General features: G+C 41.0%; 1 protein-coding gene across 4 annotated transcripts in view; it reads right to left on the bottom strand.

The window, feature by feature from the left end:
* Positions 1–17504, bottom strand: part of ADD3 (adducin 3) — a 133360-nt gene that overhangs the window by 15979 nt on the left and 99877 nt on the right. For all 4 annotated transcript variants that reach the window (XM_075534914.1, XM_075534916.1, XM_075534913.1 and 1 more), the window contains exons 2-3: positions 15790–16013; positions 3226–3364 (exon numbers count right to left, since the gene is read on the bottom strand). In XM_075534914.1, coding sequence (XP_075391029.1) covers positions 3226–3364; positions 15790–15984 — 334 coding nt within the window. In that variant the 5' untranslated portion in view covers positions 15985–16013. The remainder of the gene's footprint in view (positions 1–3225; positions 3365–15789; positions 16014–17504) is intronic.

Raw genomic sequence — 17504 nt, 5'->3', positions numbered from 1 at the left:
TATTCTGAGGGTAGTACAATTCTGGCAAACTCAAACGCTAAGTAACCTTTATCTTTTAACCTTTTTTGGCCACCATACCTAATTTACCATGAGATTTCAGCACTCCCACCTCCCCCCAAAGACTAAAACCAACATCACCACAAAATCCCAAACACACTGGGTTCCTGTGCTCAGACTCATAGTGACCCCAAGTTGGCATGGGATTAGCATGTATTTTCTTCACAAAGGGCCTTCAATGTCCATACTCAGTCTCCAACCCCTGCTTCACATGTGAAATCCTGTAATAAACCACCTCATTCTTTTACTTGTCTGTGGCCCCTCTATTCGAAAATCCATTCTGCATGAAGCTATCAGATTAAGTTTCCTTTTGCAGCACTACTTTAATCTCACAGTTCTGAAGGAGCACCAAACACAAATGCTTACAGGGACCAGGAAGGTAGTATAAATGCAAAACCCAGCTCCAGTACAGCCTATGGGTAACCAGGCTGATGGGGCGTCACAACTCAGTTCCAACTAGTTATCATGTAAGAAGACTGAGTCCAGTGCTATTAGAATTCTTCCACAGAAGCGCTAGATCAACATGTGAATGTGAGATCTTCAAATTTTGAAATGTGGCAAATAAAAAAAACCAAAGTCTTAACAGTATGTGGACCACACACACTAGAATAATTTCTGACCAAATTTCAGTCAGTTATTAAGCTTCTGACCCTTCTTACCCATTCAACAGTAACTCCCACATTGTATAGGACAACACAACACAAACAGTCCAGCCAAACTGGGGGACTTCTACTCCCCGACTTCTGCATCCTAGGGCATGGCTCTCTGGCTGCCAAGCCTTGTCCATTTTAGGCAGCCAGCCCAACCCCACCTGTCATGGCCCTCGCCCCCTTTGTATCTAGAACTTGCACAAAACACATTTTCTTATGATTGCTGTCCTTCCTGACTTGACTTCCTCTCCCTATCTTTGAATTTTTCTCTTTGCACCTTTTCTTTTCCTTTGACCAATTTCCACAGCTTTAACCAATACGTCTGTGCCTACCTGCCAAGACTCTCTCTGAAGCTTTCTAATTTCAAACTGATAAAACATCTTGACAACTCAAACGGAGAATGGCTAAACTGGAATCACCCCCACTCCCTCCCCTTTTCCAAACCAGAGTCACCTCTAGTCTTGTGTGATTTCTGTTGATTTTTTAGGATCTCAGATAATATTTATTAAAAATGTATACAGGAAATACAAGTTTATTGTTGCAAATTTTACATTCTTTAGTAGGACTCAAGGCCCTTTGCTTTACTGACATAATAATTTTAATAGGACAAATTTCAAGAACCCAAGGTTTTCTAGAAAGAAAACCATCTGCTAGAGATCCTCCTGTTAGCACATTTATAAACTATTGATGTTTGCATCATATATCAAGTTGCAAAAGAATTCATTTTTCCCTAAGCTCCTTAAAATGAATATTGAATTATAATATTTTTTGAAAAGCCATTAAATTCTTTAACACATTAGCATCTGATTTCTGTTGATTGTTAACATGAATCTTCCAGTTCACTCTTCAGCTTAAAGTGGCTTTCCAAGACAGAATAGAACTCACTTTTAAAGTCACTTTCAAAGACAGAATAGAATTCAAACGACCAACTCTGGCTCTGAAGTGCTACATCATAGGATCTGAAACTTACTTGGCCTACCACCTTAAAAAAAAAAAATCAGCGTTTCCCTGGCAATTGAAAATGTTTGTACCGTAGCCCACAATCTAGGAAAAAGTATAGCTGTCTGCTTTTGCAGTCCCTCTGGTGCCTTCCCGGTCGCAGAGTCTTGTCCCGTCTTCCTAGTCAGATGCCTCTCACTGGTCTCTTCCTTTCCAACCCCACAGCCAGCGCTCCAGTTCAAGCACTCATGCTTTACATTGGGATTGCTTAACCGATCTAATTTTAGTCCCTTTGCTTTTTAAATATTCAAATGATCACTATCAGCTCTTTCTTCAGGGTTTCTCCCTGTTCAGAGGTGAAAACCTTTTTCACTCAGACCCAACTTCTCCCCGGAGTTTTCGCCACAGGACTCTCACTGATGGATCAACACATTGGCCCACTTGGAGCTCTACACACGGTTCACCCTGCATACCCCCATCCCGCTACCATGTCTCTTAATATTAATCTACTCATTTGAAAAGTATGTTCACCCATTGAAATTTGACAAAAGAAAGTCTTTTGTCAAAGGACTTGTCACAAGAAAAGGAACGGGAAAGAAAGGGAATGGTATTGCCCTCATTCCTTGAAACTGACATGAAGTGGTCCTGAAAGTCTCACGTGGCATGAATTCCTCTGAATCGTGCACCTGCCCTTTGTTTGCAGTGAATTTTGTACACAACTCAGTTAAGATGTGTAGTACTTAGCGTAAGGCCTTATGATTCTAGGTGTCCCTCCAGTGTTCACTTCTCTCTTATATCACTGTAAATAGCCAGCACTTTAAGAGCCAGGCTAGCTAAGGCCGCTTTGATGAACTTTTCTCAGTCCACTCTATTCAGTAATCAATTCATCCTCTTCATGAGCTTCAAGGTCTTTAAATAATTTATGAACTGCTCGGTGATTTTTTGCTCTATAGTTATCTTGTTGGGGAGAGATGGGGTTTTCTACTTCCATTAATAGTATTGGAAACTCAAAGGGGCAGTTCTACCCTGTCCTATAGGGTTGCTATGAGTCAGGACTGACTCAATGGCATGTTTTGTTTTGACAGCTATTTTTTTGTTTATTTACGGTGTATCACCCCAATTAAAACATGTTGCTACAGTGGGGGCTGTGTCATATTTTATAATATTTTATGATCCTCAGAATCTGGTAAATGCCTAGTTGACTTGAAAAAAGATATTCTAATGTGGTTAACTCTATGGATTAGATGTAATAAACTTAAGGCCTGCGTTTGAGTGAAATATGTTGCTAGGAGTCCCTGTGGCACATTAGGTTGTGCACTGGGCTGCTAACTGCACATGGTCAGCAGTTTGAAACCACCAGCTGCTCTATAGGAGAGAGATGAGGCTTTCTACTTCAGGTTTTAGTAACGATCAACAGTTTCAGAAACCCCAAAGAGTTGGTCTATTCTGTCCATAGAGGCACTGAGTCCAAATTGGCTCCATGGAAGTAAGACTTTGCGTTATTTATGTCACTACAGAGAATCAGTGTTGCAAAGAAACATGGAATTATGATTGTTCAAACTCTCCAAAACTGCCATACTGAGGGGAGATGAAGTCAAGCCTGAGAAGGAGTTGGCCATGATGTAATCTGCAATCTGTTGTAATGCCAGTAATCCAGTTGGGTTGTGGCCTTTCTTCATCTGTTCTTGAATAAGGCATTCCAGGTCTTCCCGAAAGGCCTGCAACACAAACATAAGCTCTGAGCACATGCATGCACTTGGAGCAGAACAGCAGAAATCTTACTTGCTCTGATACACTTCCCCTTTCCCTTATCCCTCTTCTGAGTAGCTTTCAGCCACACTATTTAAAAATAAATAAAAAACAGAAAATCATATCAAAACGAAACAATAAAAAGCACATAGGTTTCTTTCAGGGAAGGAAAAATATAGGCACTCTTAATCTCAAAGAAAGTGAAATCTACATTAAACCAGCCTAGGTAAGGCAACTGCTATGACTAATTGAGAGCATCAACTACCCACTGATGCAAAAAGGAACCTCTTGTTTGCCCAGCAGCCTCACCAGTGGAGTTAGGACACAGTCCCTGTGTGCATGGGCCCCATTCTCAGTGGGCTGCTCTCATTTGTAACCTGCAGTAAAAGTCTCCCTTAAGATAATTTCAAGATGTTGTTTCCAATTTATGAATTCCATGGCGATTTTTTAGCACCATAAACCCTGAAAGCAAGTTGGTAAGAAAAGTTGAGAACAAATTACTTTCTGCCTGCAAACCTGTGTTAAAGAAGTGACTTTCCTCCAACTGTGGGTTCCAGATGTTCCTATTCTGGAGTGCTGTTGTTTATCTCCTGGTCTCTTTTTGGCATGGGAGGGGGTGTGTGTGACAGAAAGAGAAAGGAAGTTACCCTTGGAAACATGTTTATATAAATAAAAATCCTGGGCCGTAAGAGAAAATCTTTATTCCAGTAACCTTTGAGTTGCTACTATGATTCATCATCGGAATCCTCTCCCATCCTACCCAACACTTATTTTATTAGATTCGTTGTTTTGTCCTTTTGCTCACGTCTACTTCATTAATTTAAACACACAGCTCTTACAACATAAGCCATTGAAACCTTGCTTCTCCGTTTGAGATTGTTCACATGTGTACCACAATACCCTGCCAGATAGCAAATTCCCATTTTTTTCCACTTAAGAAAGGACATAAAATTACACTGGAAACACTGAACACAAACCTCCATCAGAGATTAGGTCTGAACACCTTAGAAATGACTGGGGGAAGAGCTTTCTTACAAGGTGAATCTTTTTGAGTTGCTGATGGTTGCCTTCGTCAGGAGGGCGAGAAAAAGGTCTCCTGGGGTCTCAGCTAAGAGGTAGCCTTGTTTAGAAGATGGCTGAACAGACCAGAGGTGTCCAGGACTTTTCTGTCTCTTTACAGAATGATCTAGAAACTGATGGTGGGTAGGGAAAACGTGATTCTGTGATTGGGTGGCAGATGGCAGTACTGATCTTGACTCTTATATGAACAGTTAAGAGCCACCTGTGATATAAACTGAGAGGGTTAAGCACTAATAGCTGGAATTTTGGGGCCTCAACCAAAGTGCACAGTAGGATACATTTAACCAGGTGGAGAACTTCCTTCTCTGTTGCCCCATGATAGCCTCTGCAGGCACCTGGGCCAACTTTGAGCTTCTGTTGGATAGGCTTCCAGTTCGCAACAGAGATGCTGTGGTGGGAAAGAAAGGCTTTTGTGTGACCCTCATCTTGTATACACACAGGCGCAGGTAAGCAAACACACACGCCACATCTGGGATCCAGAAACTAGTGACGGATACTTTGGGACTGTGAAAATTGTTGAAGTTCTTGTGACAGTTTGGGGGAAAACAGAAATTTCAAGAGGTAGATTCTAGATCTTCTGCTAATATGGGGTTTTAAGTGATTAATTTCCAAAATACTTGTGCTCATATTTGAATGGTAAGTTTATAAAGCAGTTTATGCCAAGTAAACATGGCTTTTCTTTTAGAAATTAAAAGCTTATTAAATGTACATTACTAGCACCATTATAAAAATTTAAAAACTACTTCTGTTAGCTGTATCTAGTTTCTTTAACTAGAAGATTGAAACCAGAAAAACTAGGCTATGAAGTATAAAAATCTATGAAGACATGCTTTATTTCCTAGCAATATCCACTAACACACTCATAAGATTCTGTGAACACAAAACTAGCCCTTATATCCACAGGGTTGAAGGACACCTTCATATAGAGGAAGAACATAAGTATTTTACTATCCCCTTAAGGGTGAAAGAAAACAGTATGTTTTCATTTATCTTTATTTATTTTTAAAATACTTTTGTTGAGCCCCCATCACAATCCATACATTACTCCAATGTGTCAAGCACATTTGCCACCATCATTCTCCTTCCCACTTGAGACTGATATCTGCTTTCCATTTCTTCCCCCTCCCTCCCCTGTCCACCCTCTCTTACAAACCCTTGATAAGTTAAAGATTATTTTTCCATACCTTATAGCATCCTCTCCTGCCCCTCACCCACTTTTCTATTATTCGTCCCCTGAGAGGGGGGTTCTAGATTGATCCTTGTGATCGATTCCTCATTTCTCCTCGCACCCTCCCCTAATTCTCCTGGTATCTCTACTTTCCTTAATGGCCCTAAGGGCTTTATCTATCCTGAATTTCTTGTGTTGCAGGCTCTTATCTGTAGCAGTGTGCATGCTCTGGTCTAATCTGACTTGTAAGGTAGAATTGAGGTCATAATAGTGGGGTGAAGAAACACCAAAGAGCTAAAGGAAAAGCTATACTGCACCCTGACTGGCTCATCTCTTCCCTGTGATGGGATGTCCAACTGTCTACAGATGGGCATTGGGTCTCTACTCCACGTCCCCCTCCTCCCCCATTCATCTTGGGTATGGTTCTATTTTGGGTCTTAGATGCCTGATACCTGATCCTATGGACACTTCATGATCACACAGGCTGGTGTGCTTCTTCCATGTGGGCTTTGTTGCTTCTGAGCTAGATGGCCGCTTATGTATCTTCAAGCCTTGACACCAGATGCTGTATCTTTTGATTGAGCATCACAGAATGCAGGATTGTTAAAACAAAGTGTTCTTGTGTTACGGGAATACTTGAGTTGAGGCCCAATGCCCACCAGCAACCTTAAATCTTAACATATAGATATGAGCACATAGTTCTATCCCTCTCTCTCTCTCTATATATATATAATACATAAAACATATGCACATTCCTGTATTTAGGCCTCTATAAATGTCCTTTGCCTCCTGGTTCTTTCCTCCATTTATCTTTATATTAATTACAAAAGGTTTCTGAACACATAGGAATGAGTCAATCTTCTGAAACTTTACTTGCCCTTAGAAACTCAATGCTCTTTAGATTTTACTAAAAGCAACAATAATCAGTACTCTTTGATTCAGTCAGACACACACACACACCAGTGACACCTACTATGAGCATCACTCATGTATATGATACTAGCTCTGGGAAGTAGGCATTAATTTTATTGGCTGTGTTTATCCAATGCTGTTATAGGAAGAATTTAAGGCAGGTTTCACAGACTAAAATAATATAAAAATCGACTAAAACAAAATATAACCAAAGAGAAAATAAGCATGAGAAGGCTAGATAAGAGCCAGGAATAAAGTTAAAATAATGATAAAAAATGCACAGGTGCATTTTGATAGAGGGTGCTAAATTTGATCTCAACTCTCTAACACCCAACATCAATTAAGGCAACCTACTCAACATACTGATTTACAATACATTTAAGATTATAAACCAATTTAATATTATTGAACTACTGTATTATATGATAAGTGAATTATGTCAGTAACATTTAAAAATAAGTTCATTTTAAAAGAGATTAATGTGGGGTGCCAGCCCTGACAACTGAATGGATCCAAAGGGCAAATGTGTAACTGAGGGGTAAAGAGTCATCAGACAAGATAAGGCATGCAAGGGCTCACCTCTAGGACCACAATGACGTCAGGAGCCAGGTCTATGCAGAGAGAGAGAATATATTTCCAACCAAGGTTTATATACACTCTAGAGGCATGCAAGCCCTCCTAATTACAGGTAACCACATACATAATAGTGTGGATTGTACCCTAACCCTAGAGGTCCCTGAGTACATGGGAGGAGTAACCTAACACCAGTTCCTGGGGCAGTAGGGGAGTGGGGGCAGAAAAGAGGCTGTCCTCTGAGCCTAGACAACAAGAGCACACCTCTGCTCCTACAGTTAAAGATGGCAATCAGCCATGTGCTTGTAAGAGGTAACCTTAAGGTAGAACTATTATGGGAAGATACAGCAGGGAACAATATTAATTATGAAAATGTGATTGGGATTCACGTCCAACTCACAAGGGTGAAGGCCTCCCTCCACCCCAGAAACCTGCCAGGCTTCTTAACGGATGAGAAGAAGGAGTCAGCCATGCTCTCTCTCTCTCTCTCTCTCCATTCTTTGTTTCCCAGATCAAATCCAATTACTTGCTCAAGAGGCTCACAGCTATTTTTGAAGTTGATGAGAAATTCCTGCTGGGTGGGGTAGGAAAGCTGAGTAAGAAAGGTTGAAAAACTTGAAAACCATAAAATGTTAAAAAAAAAAAAACCAAACAAACCACAAAACCACTCAAAGGCAAGACCTCAAGTAAAATAATTTTCCCTATTAATGAAAATTTATTTTTTCACTCTCATATATCCAACAATATGGTGACCATTCTTTGGGATGATCCATTCAGCTTGACCGATGTATGAGCTCTTCTGCAATTAATGAATAAGAGGAGGAAAATATGAGCTTCCCTTTTCAGGCCATTTTAAAAATCAAAGATTCAACTAGCTTGTTCTTCTTCTACTTTCTCAGCTCAAGGCAATACGGAACTGCTTTTGGTATCCAAATTGACAGATGCCAAAATGTTTCATGACTGAGACTCAAGCTGAGGTGAATAACTAAGTTGAGTGACAGAAACTGAAGGTGAAGGAAATAAGAAGTAATATATGGGTGGGATTTATGAATGCTTTAAATGAACAAGATAGGGGTAAAAGATGAGTTTTTTTGGTTTAAATTCCAGACCTACCATTTAACAGCTGTAAGAACACTGGCAAGCTATTTTAGTCTCTATGTTTCAGATTATTCATCTGTATAACATAAATATAATATTTTCTTGACTTGGATTAAATAATATACACAATGAGAATTTGGTACATCCAAACCAAATTCATTGCCATCGAGTCAATTCTGTCTTATAGCGACCCAGTAGGGCAAGGTAGAACTGTCCCTATGGGTTTCTGAGACTGTAACTTTTTATGAGAGAAGAAAACCTCATCTTTTTCCTGAAGAACACTGATGGTTTTAAACTGCTGACCTTGCAGTTAGCAGTCCAGTACATAATCCACTAACCTACTATTCCACTAAATATATTCCAGGAGCATCAACTGTCTTTGGATAAGATTTAGAAAATGTGATTCTAGACCCCAAATGAATGCTGGAATGGTTTTTTTTTTTCTGGAATGGATTTAAACCTTGGTAGGGTGGGTGTTAGGGAAGGGTTAGGCTATATCATATGTGGAAGATAGGCAAAGAAATTGTGGCCAGGGTGTGGACTGTGTTGGTTGTAAAATAAAACCACAGGGTACATCATTCTTCCATTCAAGAGTGTATACAACTTACTGAGTGACTTCTAACTAGTGTGAGTGGTTTCTGAGATTAAATCATAGAAGACATTGCAGGCACTCCTTTGATCCCCTTCTAGAATATTTGTTATAGGGTAGGGGCACTCCAGCAGTCTTGGGGAGAGGTTCATGTGGCAGGGACCAACGATAGGTACTCGCATCTCAGTCAGACCTTCCAGTGACAGCAGCACTGCGTGATGTCTAGGCTATAACTTCACGAGAGACCTTGAGCCGGAATCACACAGCTAAACTGCTTCTGAATTCCTCATGCACAGAAATGGCAAGTCAACATATGCTTGTTTTAGTTGCTAAATTTGGGAGTGACTTTATTATTTATTTGTTATTTGCTCATTAGTAAAGGGTAACTAATATGAACCACCATGTATAATTTCCATTTGTGTAGTTTCTGTTGTATTAAGTGAACTGTGAAAACTCCTACCCTAAATTGAAAGCAGCCCTGGGGCTGCAACGGGTTAAGCATTAGAGTGCTAATGGAAACGACAGGGGTCTAAAACACATTAGCTACTCCATGGGAGAAAGATGAAGCATCTGCTTCTAGAAAGATTGACAGTCTCGAAAAAGTTCATTGAACAGCTTCACTCCACCCAATAGGGTGCTTGTTCTGAGTCAAAATCCAATAATCAATGGGTTTTTGTTGTTGTTCGGTCATACAATATGGCAGGAAGAAATATTTATACACTTTTATGTGGGCAGAGAAAAACACAATGGCCTTTGACAAGATGAACTGACGAAGTGGCTTGGTCGATGGGCTCAAGCACAAGAACGCTGAGAGCATGGCACAAGACCAGGCAGCGTTGTGTTCTGTGGCACACAGGGGCGCTATGAGATGGAACCAACTCGACAGCACCTAACAACAACAACATGGATTGCATGGTCTCACCCAAACAGTTATGTTGAAGTGGTATGGGCCCTATTATAGGGAAAGAGGAACTGGCTTGGAGATGGGTTTGCTTTACATATGTTAATGAGGCCATACAGGAGAAGGATGGGTACTAAACCCACTAACTTTTTTTTTCCTCCAATAGTTTTATTAAGATAAAATTCACATAGCATACATTTCCTTAGCTCAATTATATTTAAAGAGAGTTGCGGATACATCACCACAATCAGTTCCAGTGCATCCTCCCCTCCCCACTATTTACAATTTGCTCCTCAATTCCTTTCAAACTCCCCTATGCCATATCCCCAAAGAGCCATTACATCAATCACTATCTCTATGCATCCGTCCCTTTTGTGCTTTGTATACTGGGAAATATATCAGAGACAAAAAAAGTATGTGTGTGTATGTGTGTGGGGGGAAGCGGGGGGAGATAGACAACCGGCAATATTAATCCTTTTTGAGTGGTGTCTTCTAAGGGGACTTATAGACACACACAGAGGGAGACTTCTTGTGATACCATCTACAAGCAGCAGGCAAGAGGGGTTGCTGGCCTTTACCAGAAATAGAGGCCCAGAACCTCCACAGCTGAGACCCTAGGTTGGACTTTGAGCTTCTTGAACTGTGAGGAAATACCATACATACTCCAGTATAAGCGGAGTTATTCAGCACATTTTTAATGCAGTTTTTGTGGTAAATTTAGGTGCCTTGCCTGGTATTTTGGATGGCATATACTCGAGTGTGTACGGTAAATGCCTGTCTTTTAAACCTGGCATTTGTGTTGGCACTATGATAGCAGCTCTAGGAAACGGACGTTCGTAAGCATTTAATGAGCAGGATTTCAAATGCACTACACAAAAATGCAGGGAACAATTACCTATGCACAAGTCTTCTGCACTTCAGCCTTCTTTGCTCTCTGTCTGGCAGAAGATAACCGCTCTTGCAAAGGGAACAGGGAAATCAAAGTCTACACGCCTGCCCTTTCCCACTATTTCAATGAGTTCCCTAGGCATAAATAAAACTGAAGTCTTTAAGCCAATTTACAAATGGAAACACACAGGAAAATAATCAGTCTACTTGAAGTTGTCATGTTGTTAGGCTAATAGGGAAATAATAAAAAACACAAACTCCAGCATGGAAAATTAGTTCAGTACTTTTTCATTGAAACTTCACAGGATCGAATGATTCTCTTTGGGATAGTTCCATAAGATATCTCAATATTCATCAATCTTTAAATGCTAATGTCATAGATTCTGTCCATTAATTTATATGAACTGTTACCACAATTCATAGGAGAAAGACATGCTTTCTATTTCCGTAAAGACATACAGCCTTAGAAACCCTGGAGGATAGTTCTATGTGTTAGAATTGACTTAATGGTAGTGGGCTAGAATAATTTGGACAGTAAATTTTAAGGTAGGGTTTTTGTAAACCAAACCAAACCAAACCAAACCCACTGCCACTGAGTGGAGGCTGACCTAGAGTGACACTATTAGACAGGGGAGCACTGCCCTCCCCTCCCCCCCGTGAGTTCCCAAGACTGCAACTGTTTATGGGAGGAGAAAGGCCTGTCTTCCTGTAGAGGAAGAAATAAATCTATTTGTTTTTTAAAAATATTTGTCATTTTCTTTCTTCTCCATAAGAGAGCATTTACAGTAATGCCCTGTGGAATTCATTCCTCGTCAATGCCAGGTAAACCTATGACGATCCTCCTTGGGGACTTAAAAAAAATTTTTTTTACTGATATAATTCACATACTGTACAATTTAGTAGTTCTTCCATTTGAAAAAGAGTTGGACAATTGCAACCACTGTCAGTTTTAGGACATTTGTTCTTTTTTAATATTAAAACATTTTAATATAATATATTTATATAGATATTTTAAACGTTTTATTAGGGGCTCATATAACTCCTATCACAGTCCATACGTACCTGAATTGTGTACAGCACATTTATACATTCATTGCCCTCATCATTCTCAAAACATTTGCTTCTCCACCTACGCTCCTGGCATCAGTTCCTCATTTTCCCCTCCCCTCCGGCCCCGCTCCCACCTCCCTCATGAACCCTTGATAATTTATAAATTATTATTTTGTCATATCTTGCCCAGTCCGACGCCTCCCTTCACTCAATCTTCTGTTGTCCATCCTCCAGGGAAGAGGTCACATGTAGATCCTTGTAATCGGTTCCCCCTTTCCAACCCAACCTCCCTCAACCCTGCTAGTATCGCCACTCACACCACTGGTCCTGAAAGGATCATCCACCCTGAATTCCCTGTGTTTCCAGTTCCTATCTGTACAGTGTACATCCTCTGGTCTAGTCAGATTTGTAAGGCAGAATGGGGATCATGACGGGGGGGGGCAGGAAGTATTTAGGAACTAGAGGAGAGTTGTATGTTTCATTGTTGCTCTACATCGCACCCTGACTGGCTCATCTCTTCCTCGAGACCCTTCTTTAAGGGGATGTACAGTGGCCTACAAATGGGTTTTGAGTCTCCAATTTGCACTCCCCCCTCATTCACTATGATATGCTTTTTTGTTTGTGGTGATTCCTGATACCTGACCCCTTCAACACCTTGTGATTGCACATGCTGATGTGCTTCTTCCATGTGGGCTTTGTTGCTTCTGAGCTAGATGGCTGCTTGTTTGCCTTCAAGTTTTTAAGACCCCAGACCGCTATATCTTTTGATAGCCAGGTACCATCAGCTTTCTTCACCACATTTGCTTATGCACCCGTTTGTCTTCAGTGATCGTATCATGGAGTGAGCATACAATGATAAGATTTTTTTGTTCTTTGATGTCTGATAACTGATCCCCTCTTCGACACCTGGTGATCACACAGGCTGGTGTGTTTTCTTCCATGTGGGCTTTGTTGCTTTTGAGCTAGATGGTTGCTTGTTTACCTTCACACCTTTAAGACCCCAGATGCTAAAACAAAACAAAACAAAAAGACCCCAGAAGCTGTATCTTTTGATAGCCTGGCACCATCAGCTTTCTTCACATTTGCTTATTCACCCGCTTTGTCTTCAGTGGTTGTGTGGGGAAGGTGAGCATCATAGAATGCCAATTTAACAGAAGAAAGTATTCTTGCATTGAGGGAGTACTTGAGTGGAAGCCCAATGTTCTTCTGCTACCTTAATACTAAACCTATAAATATAGGCACATAGATCTATTTCCCCATCCTCATATATAAATATATTTGCATATGTACATGCCTTTATTTAGACCTCTATAAATGCCCTTTGCCTCCTAGCTCTTTCCTCTATTTCCTTGGACTTTCCTCTTGTCCCACTATCATGCTCAGTCTTCATTTGGGTTTCAGTAATTCATCTTTGTTACATTACCCTTGATCACGCCCTACCAGCCCCCCTACACTGTCCTCACCACTGATTTGGATCACTTGCTGTTCCCTTGTCCCTGGGTTTGTTAACACCACTACCTTTCTCCCCACCTCCCCCTCTCCCATGTCCCCCTCGAACTGTCAATCCTGTTGTTTTCTCCTCCAGATTGTTCACCCAGTCTATCTTATTTAGACAGACCTGCGGAAATAACATGCAAAAAAAACAAGACAGAGCAAAACCAAGCAACAATATCTCATGTACTTTGGACACGTTATAGAGACAGACTGGTCCCTAGAGAAGGACATCAGAGAAATAGAGGAAGACCCTCAATGTGACAGATTGACATGGTAGCTGCAATAATGAGCTCAAACATAATAACAACTGTGAGGCTGTCACAGGACCGGGTGGTGTTTCTGTTCTGTTGTAAAACAGGGTCACTATGACCGGAACCAACTGACAGCACCTTAACAATCATTACCTAAGCCTTTGTAACTCCCAAATGATTGGGTGGGATTAGGTAAATAGGGTGTGTGTAGTACTAATAGAGGGGATTGGTCAATTTTCATGATCACTTCCCTGACTATAAGGATGAACCATTTTCGAGGGGTTATTTATTTAGGTATCATTTGATTGGGGGTTCATATAGCTCTTATCACCATCTATCCATCCATCCATCCATCCATCCATTGTGTCAAGCACATTTGTACATAAGTTGCCATCATCATTTTCAAAACATTTTAGCCCTTGATATCAGCTCATTTTCCTCCTCTCCCATCTTCCCTCCCTCATGAACTCTTGTTAATTTATGAATTACTTTTTTCCTCCCATGCCTTACACTGACCGCTGTCTCCTTTCACTAACTTTTCTGTTGTCTGTCCCCCTGGTAAGGGGTTATATGTAGATCATTGTGATCGGTTCTCCCTTCCCCTTACCCTCCTGGTCTCGCTACTCTCATTATTGGTCTTGAGGGGTTTATCTGTCCTGGATTCCCTGTGTTTCCAGCTCTTAACTGTACCAGTGTACATGCTCTTGTCTAGTCGGTTTTGTAAGGTAGAACTCAGGTCATGCTAGTGGGGGGAGGAAGCATTAAAGAACTATAGGAAAGTTGTATGTTTCATCGGTGCTACACTGCACCCTGACTGGAGGACGAGCCACTCTTTGAAGCAGTGTAAGAAAAGAGAGAAACCCCAAGGACCCCAGGAAAGCACATTCAAAATCTCTGTCCACATGGCTGAGCCTGCCAAGCCAGAAGCATCACAGACTGAGGCTCAGAGACTCAGAGGAGAAGCTCAGACTATGGGGTACCCTCTCCTCACCAGGTCTGAGACTACTGCATTGCAGGACACAGTGATAGGTAGTCTGGCTTCCTGGCCCATGGAAACAAAAGCCAAGGGACCATGTGACTAAAAGACAACGAGCTGGAGAGAGACTTGGCTACCCTGTGGCTGAGAGGCTGAGAATTGGAGAGAGAAGACACTTTGGTATTGGCTGAGGAGACCAATGACTATATCTTTACTGTGTGCAGATCCTATTAACTTCCCTAATAAGCCTCCTTAACTGGGAGTATTTTCTGTGAGTTGTTAGGCCATTGCAATGAATTATTGAATCCAGCATAGATGTAGAGTCGTGTGGGAAGAACAGCTGGTATGAGAATAGGTAATGAAGTATGGACCATAGAGGCATGTCTGACCTCTGTGGCAATGGAAAAGCCAAAGGAAGTCAGGTATGCCCTCCATTAACATTTACTGCAATTAATATACTTTTTAAAAAAATCTGGACATTGCTAGACAGATAAAAATTTCAGCTTGTGTTACTAAGTTTAAAATTCACTTTTAATCTACTTTCTTCTCTAGTGTGTGTGCTTGCACAGGTGTATGTAACACTTTGTTTTATTGTTACCTGCCACTCAGGCAGCCTCCCAATTCAAGGCAACCTCATGTGTTAAAGAACAGAACTGCTCCATAGCATTTTCCTGGGCGTAATCTCTATAGAACTAGTCGATCACACTTCCCTGACCCCACAGTCACTGGGTGAGTTTGAATGGCTAGCCATTAGGTTGCTTAATTTGTAACACTAGCCTGCCAGAAAAGGAGCCCTACTGACATAGTGGGGTATGAGATGGGTTGCTAACCACAAGGTCAGAAGTTTGAAACCAACAGCTGCTCTGCAGGAAAAAGATGAGACTTTCGGCTCCTGTAAAGGTTTAGTCTCAGAAACCCATAGGGAAAGTTCAACTCTGTCATATAAGGTTGCTACGAGTCAACATTCACTCCATGGCAGGGTTTCTCCGTTGTTTTTAATGGCAGTATTTTTAAAATGCTGGTGTCAGGGTACAGGAAGGAAGAAGGCAACTATGTGTGTGAGGCTGACCTAATTAATTTCTTGAACCTTTACCCTTCAGTTATGCCTTTCTTTTCATCACAGATTTTTACTCCAAATTGGGTGTCCTTGAGTTCAGTAACACTTTTTGTTCTCCCAGAAAACACACTAAGAACTTCTATAGTACCCAAAGTGATGTTAGTTTTTAAAGGTTTGAAAGTCAGGTACATAAATTAGATGGTTCATTTCTCCTATGAAGGACTGGGAGCAACTGATTCTGTCCTCTCTTTAAACCAGAGGGTTGGTTGTTACACATACTCCTTACTTCATTACATCAAGGTTCCCAAAGGGGAAGAGAAAAAAAAAAAGACATCCTTCTAATAAGTTCCAACTCACAGGACTTTGCAGGATCTGAGTAACTCGTTTCCTCTGCTCCATCATATTGAAGTCTTGTCGTAGATCCGGAGACATGTTCCTCTCCCTAAGGTATTCTGGGTCACTTTCATTGATGCGGTCAAAGTACCGCTCTTTGTGAGGCATGCTGGGAAGAGGAGGAGTAGTGATCACACTTTGGCTGGCGTCTGAATTCATGCTTCAGGTCAGTTAAGCCCCTCCCTTATCTGTATTAAGAAACACAAAAAAGGAAGACATTGATGACAAATTCAATAGCTTACTCAAAATTCACAAACAAAACTTTTAAAATTTTCCTCCAAGTAATAAGAGTACTGGTTTCTCAAAACAAAAAAAAAATTTGTAAAACTATCTTAGGTAATCATGCTAAATGGGAAAGTGAGATTGACAGTGCTAATGAGATTTGTGCATACTTATGATAACACCATCGATGCCAATTCAACTTTTAAAGGTCAATTTATAATGGTCACTATATCCAAAATTATGGTGTCCCATCTAGATGGCAAATTTTCACAAGTGCTAAGTATCATCCTTGAGTTTCTCTTCTTGTCGCTCCCTCCCACTTGCATGCTGAGCCAACATCAGTGGCATTTCACGACTATGACATTCTATGGTGGACGTAACTTCTGCCACATGAGGGAAACAAGGTCTAACATTTTTCAAATGATTCAACGGTTTCCCAGGGAAATTTTAGGTTATCAGACTACTTAATTTAGGCAGATGGAACTTCAACTCAAAGAAAGTAACAACAAAAAGTTAGTCAGAAGTCAAAAGAACAGCTATGATCTACTTAATTATCATGATTATTATTCATGCTTAGGATAATTCTTGATTTGATGCCCAGGAAACAAATTCATCTGGGCTTTGCTACAACTGAGTCCTAGCCAGCTACAGCTCGTCGAACAGAATAGTCATTTCATAGCCCTCCACCCTTCAGCTGTGACTGCATGTGTTAAAGATGAAGTCATCTAGCTCAGTGCTTCTTTGGGTCCCTCCCTCCTCTGCCCCGCCTCCCTCATGAACCCTTGAGAATTTATAAATTATTTTTTTCATGTCTTACACTGACCGATGTCTCCTTTCACCCACTTTCCTGTTGTCCACCCCCCTGGGAGGGGGTCCTTCTATGGAGATCACTGTAATCGGATCCCCCTTTCCCCCACACCTTCCCCTCCCCCTCCTGGTCTTGCTACTCTCATTATTGGTCCTGAGGGGTTTATCTGTCCTGGATTCCTGGTTTCCAGATCTTATCTGTACCCGTGTACACGCTCTGGTCTAGCCAGATCTGGGGGTACAGGGGAAGGAAGCATTAAAGAACTAGAGGAAAGTTGAATGTTTCATTGGTGCTATACTGCACCCGGACTGGTTCTTCTCTTTCTTGTGACCCTTTTAAAAGGGGATGTCCAATCATCTACAGATGGGCTTTTGGTCTCTACTCTGCACTCTCCCTCATTCCCATTGATATGGTTTTTTTGTTACGAGTCTTTGATGCCTGATAGTTCAGTGCTTTTCAAGTTGTCTACAGGAAAGGGTTTTCTTTTCTTAATTTCCAATATACTGTTGACAGTATTTACGTAAAATACAAAATAATGCCCTTAGATGTCACCACAACATCAAAGTGTAAGAAAAGTTTCTAAATGCTCACTCATATTCTGTGCTTTTAAGAAACTGCAGATTAGCAACAGACCAACCACACTTTGAGT

The sequence above is a fragment of the Tenrec ecaudatus genome, chromosome 16 (genome assembly GCF_050624435.1).
Source record: "Tenrec ecaudatus isolate mTenEca1 chromosome 16, mTenEca1.hap1, whole genome shotgun sequence".
Taxonomy (NCBI): domain Eukaryota; kingdom Metazoa; phylum Chordata; class Mammalia; order Afrosoricida; family Tenrecidae; genus Tenrec; species Tenrec ecaudatus.
The sequence above is the reverse complement of the archived record's forward strand: the minus strand, read 5'-3'. Positions and strand labels throughout refer to the sequence as shown.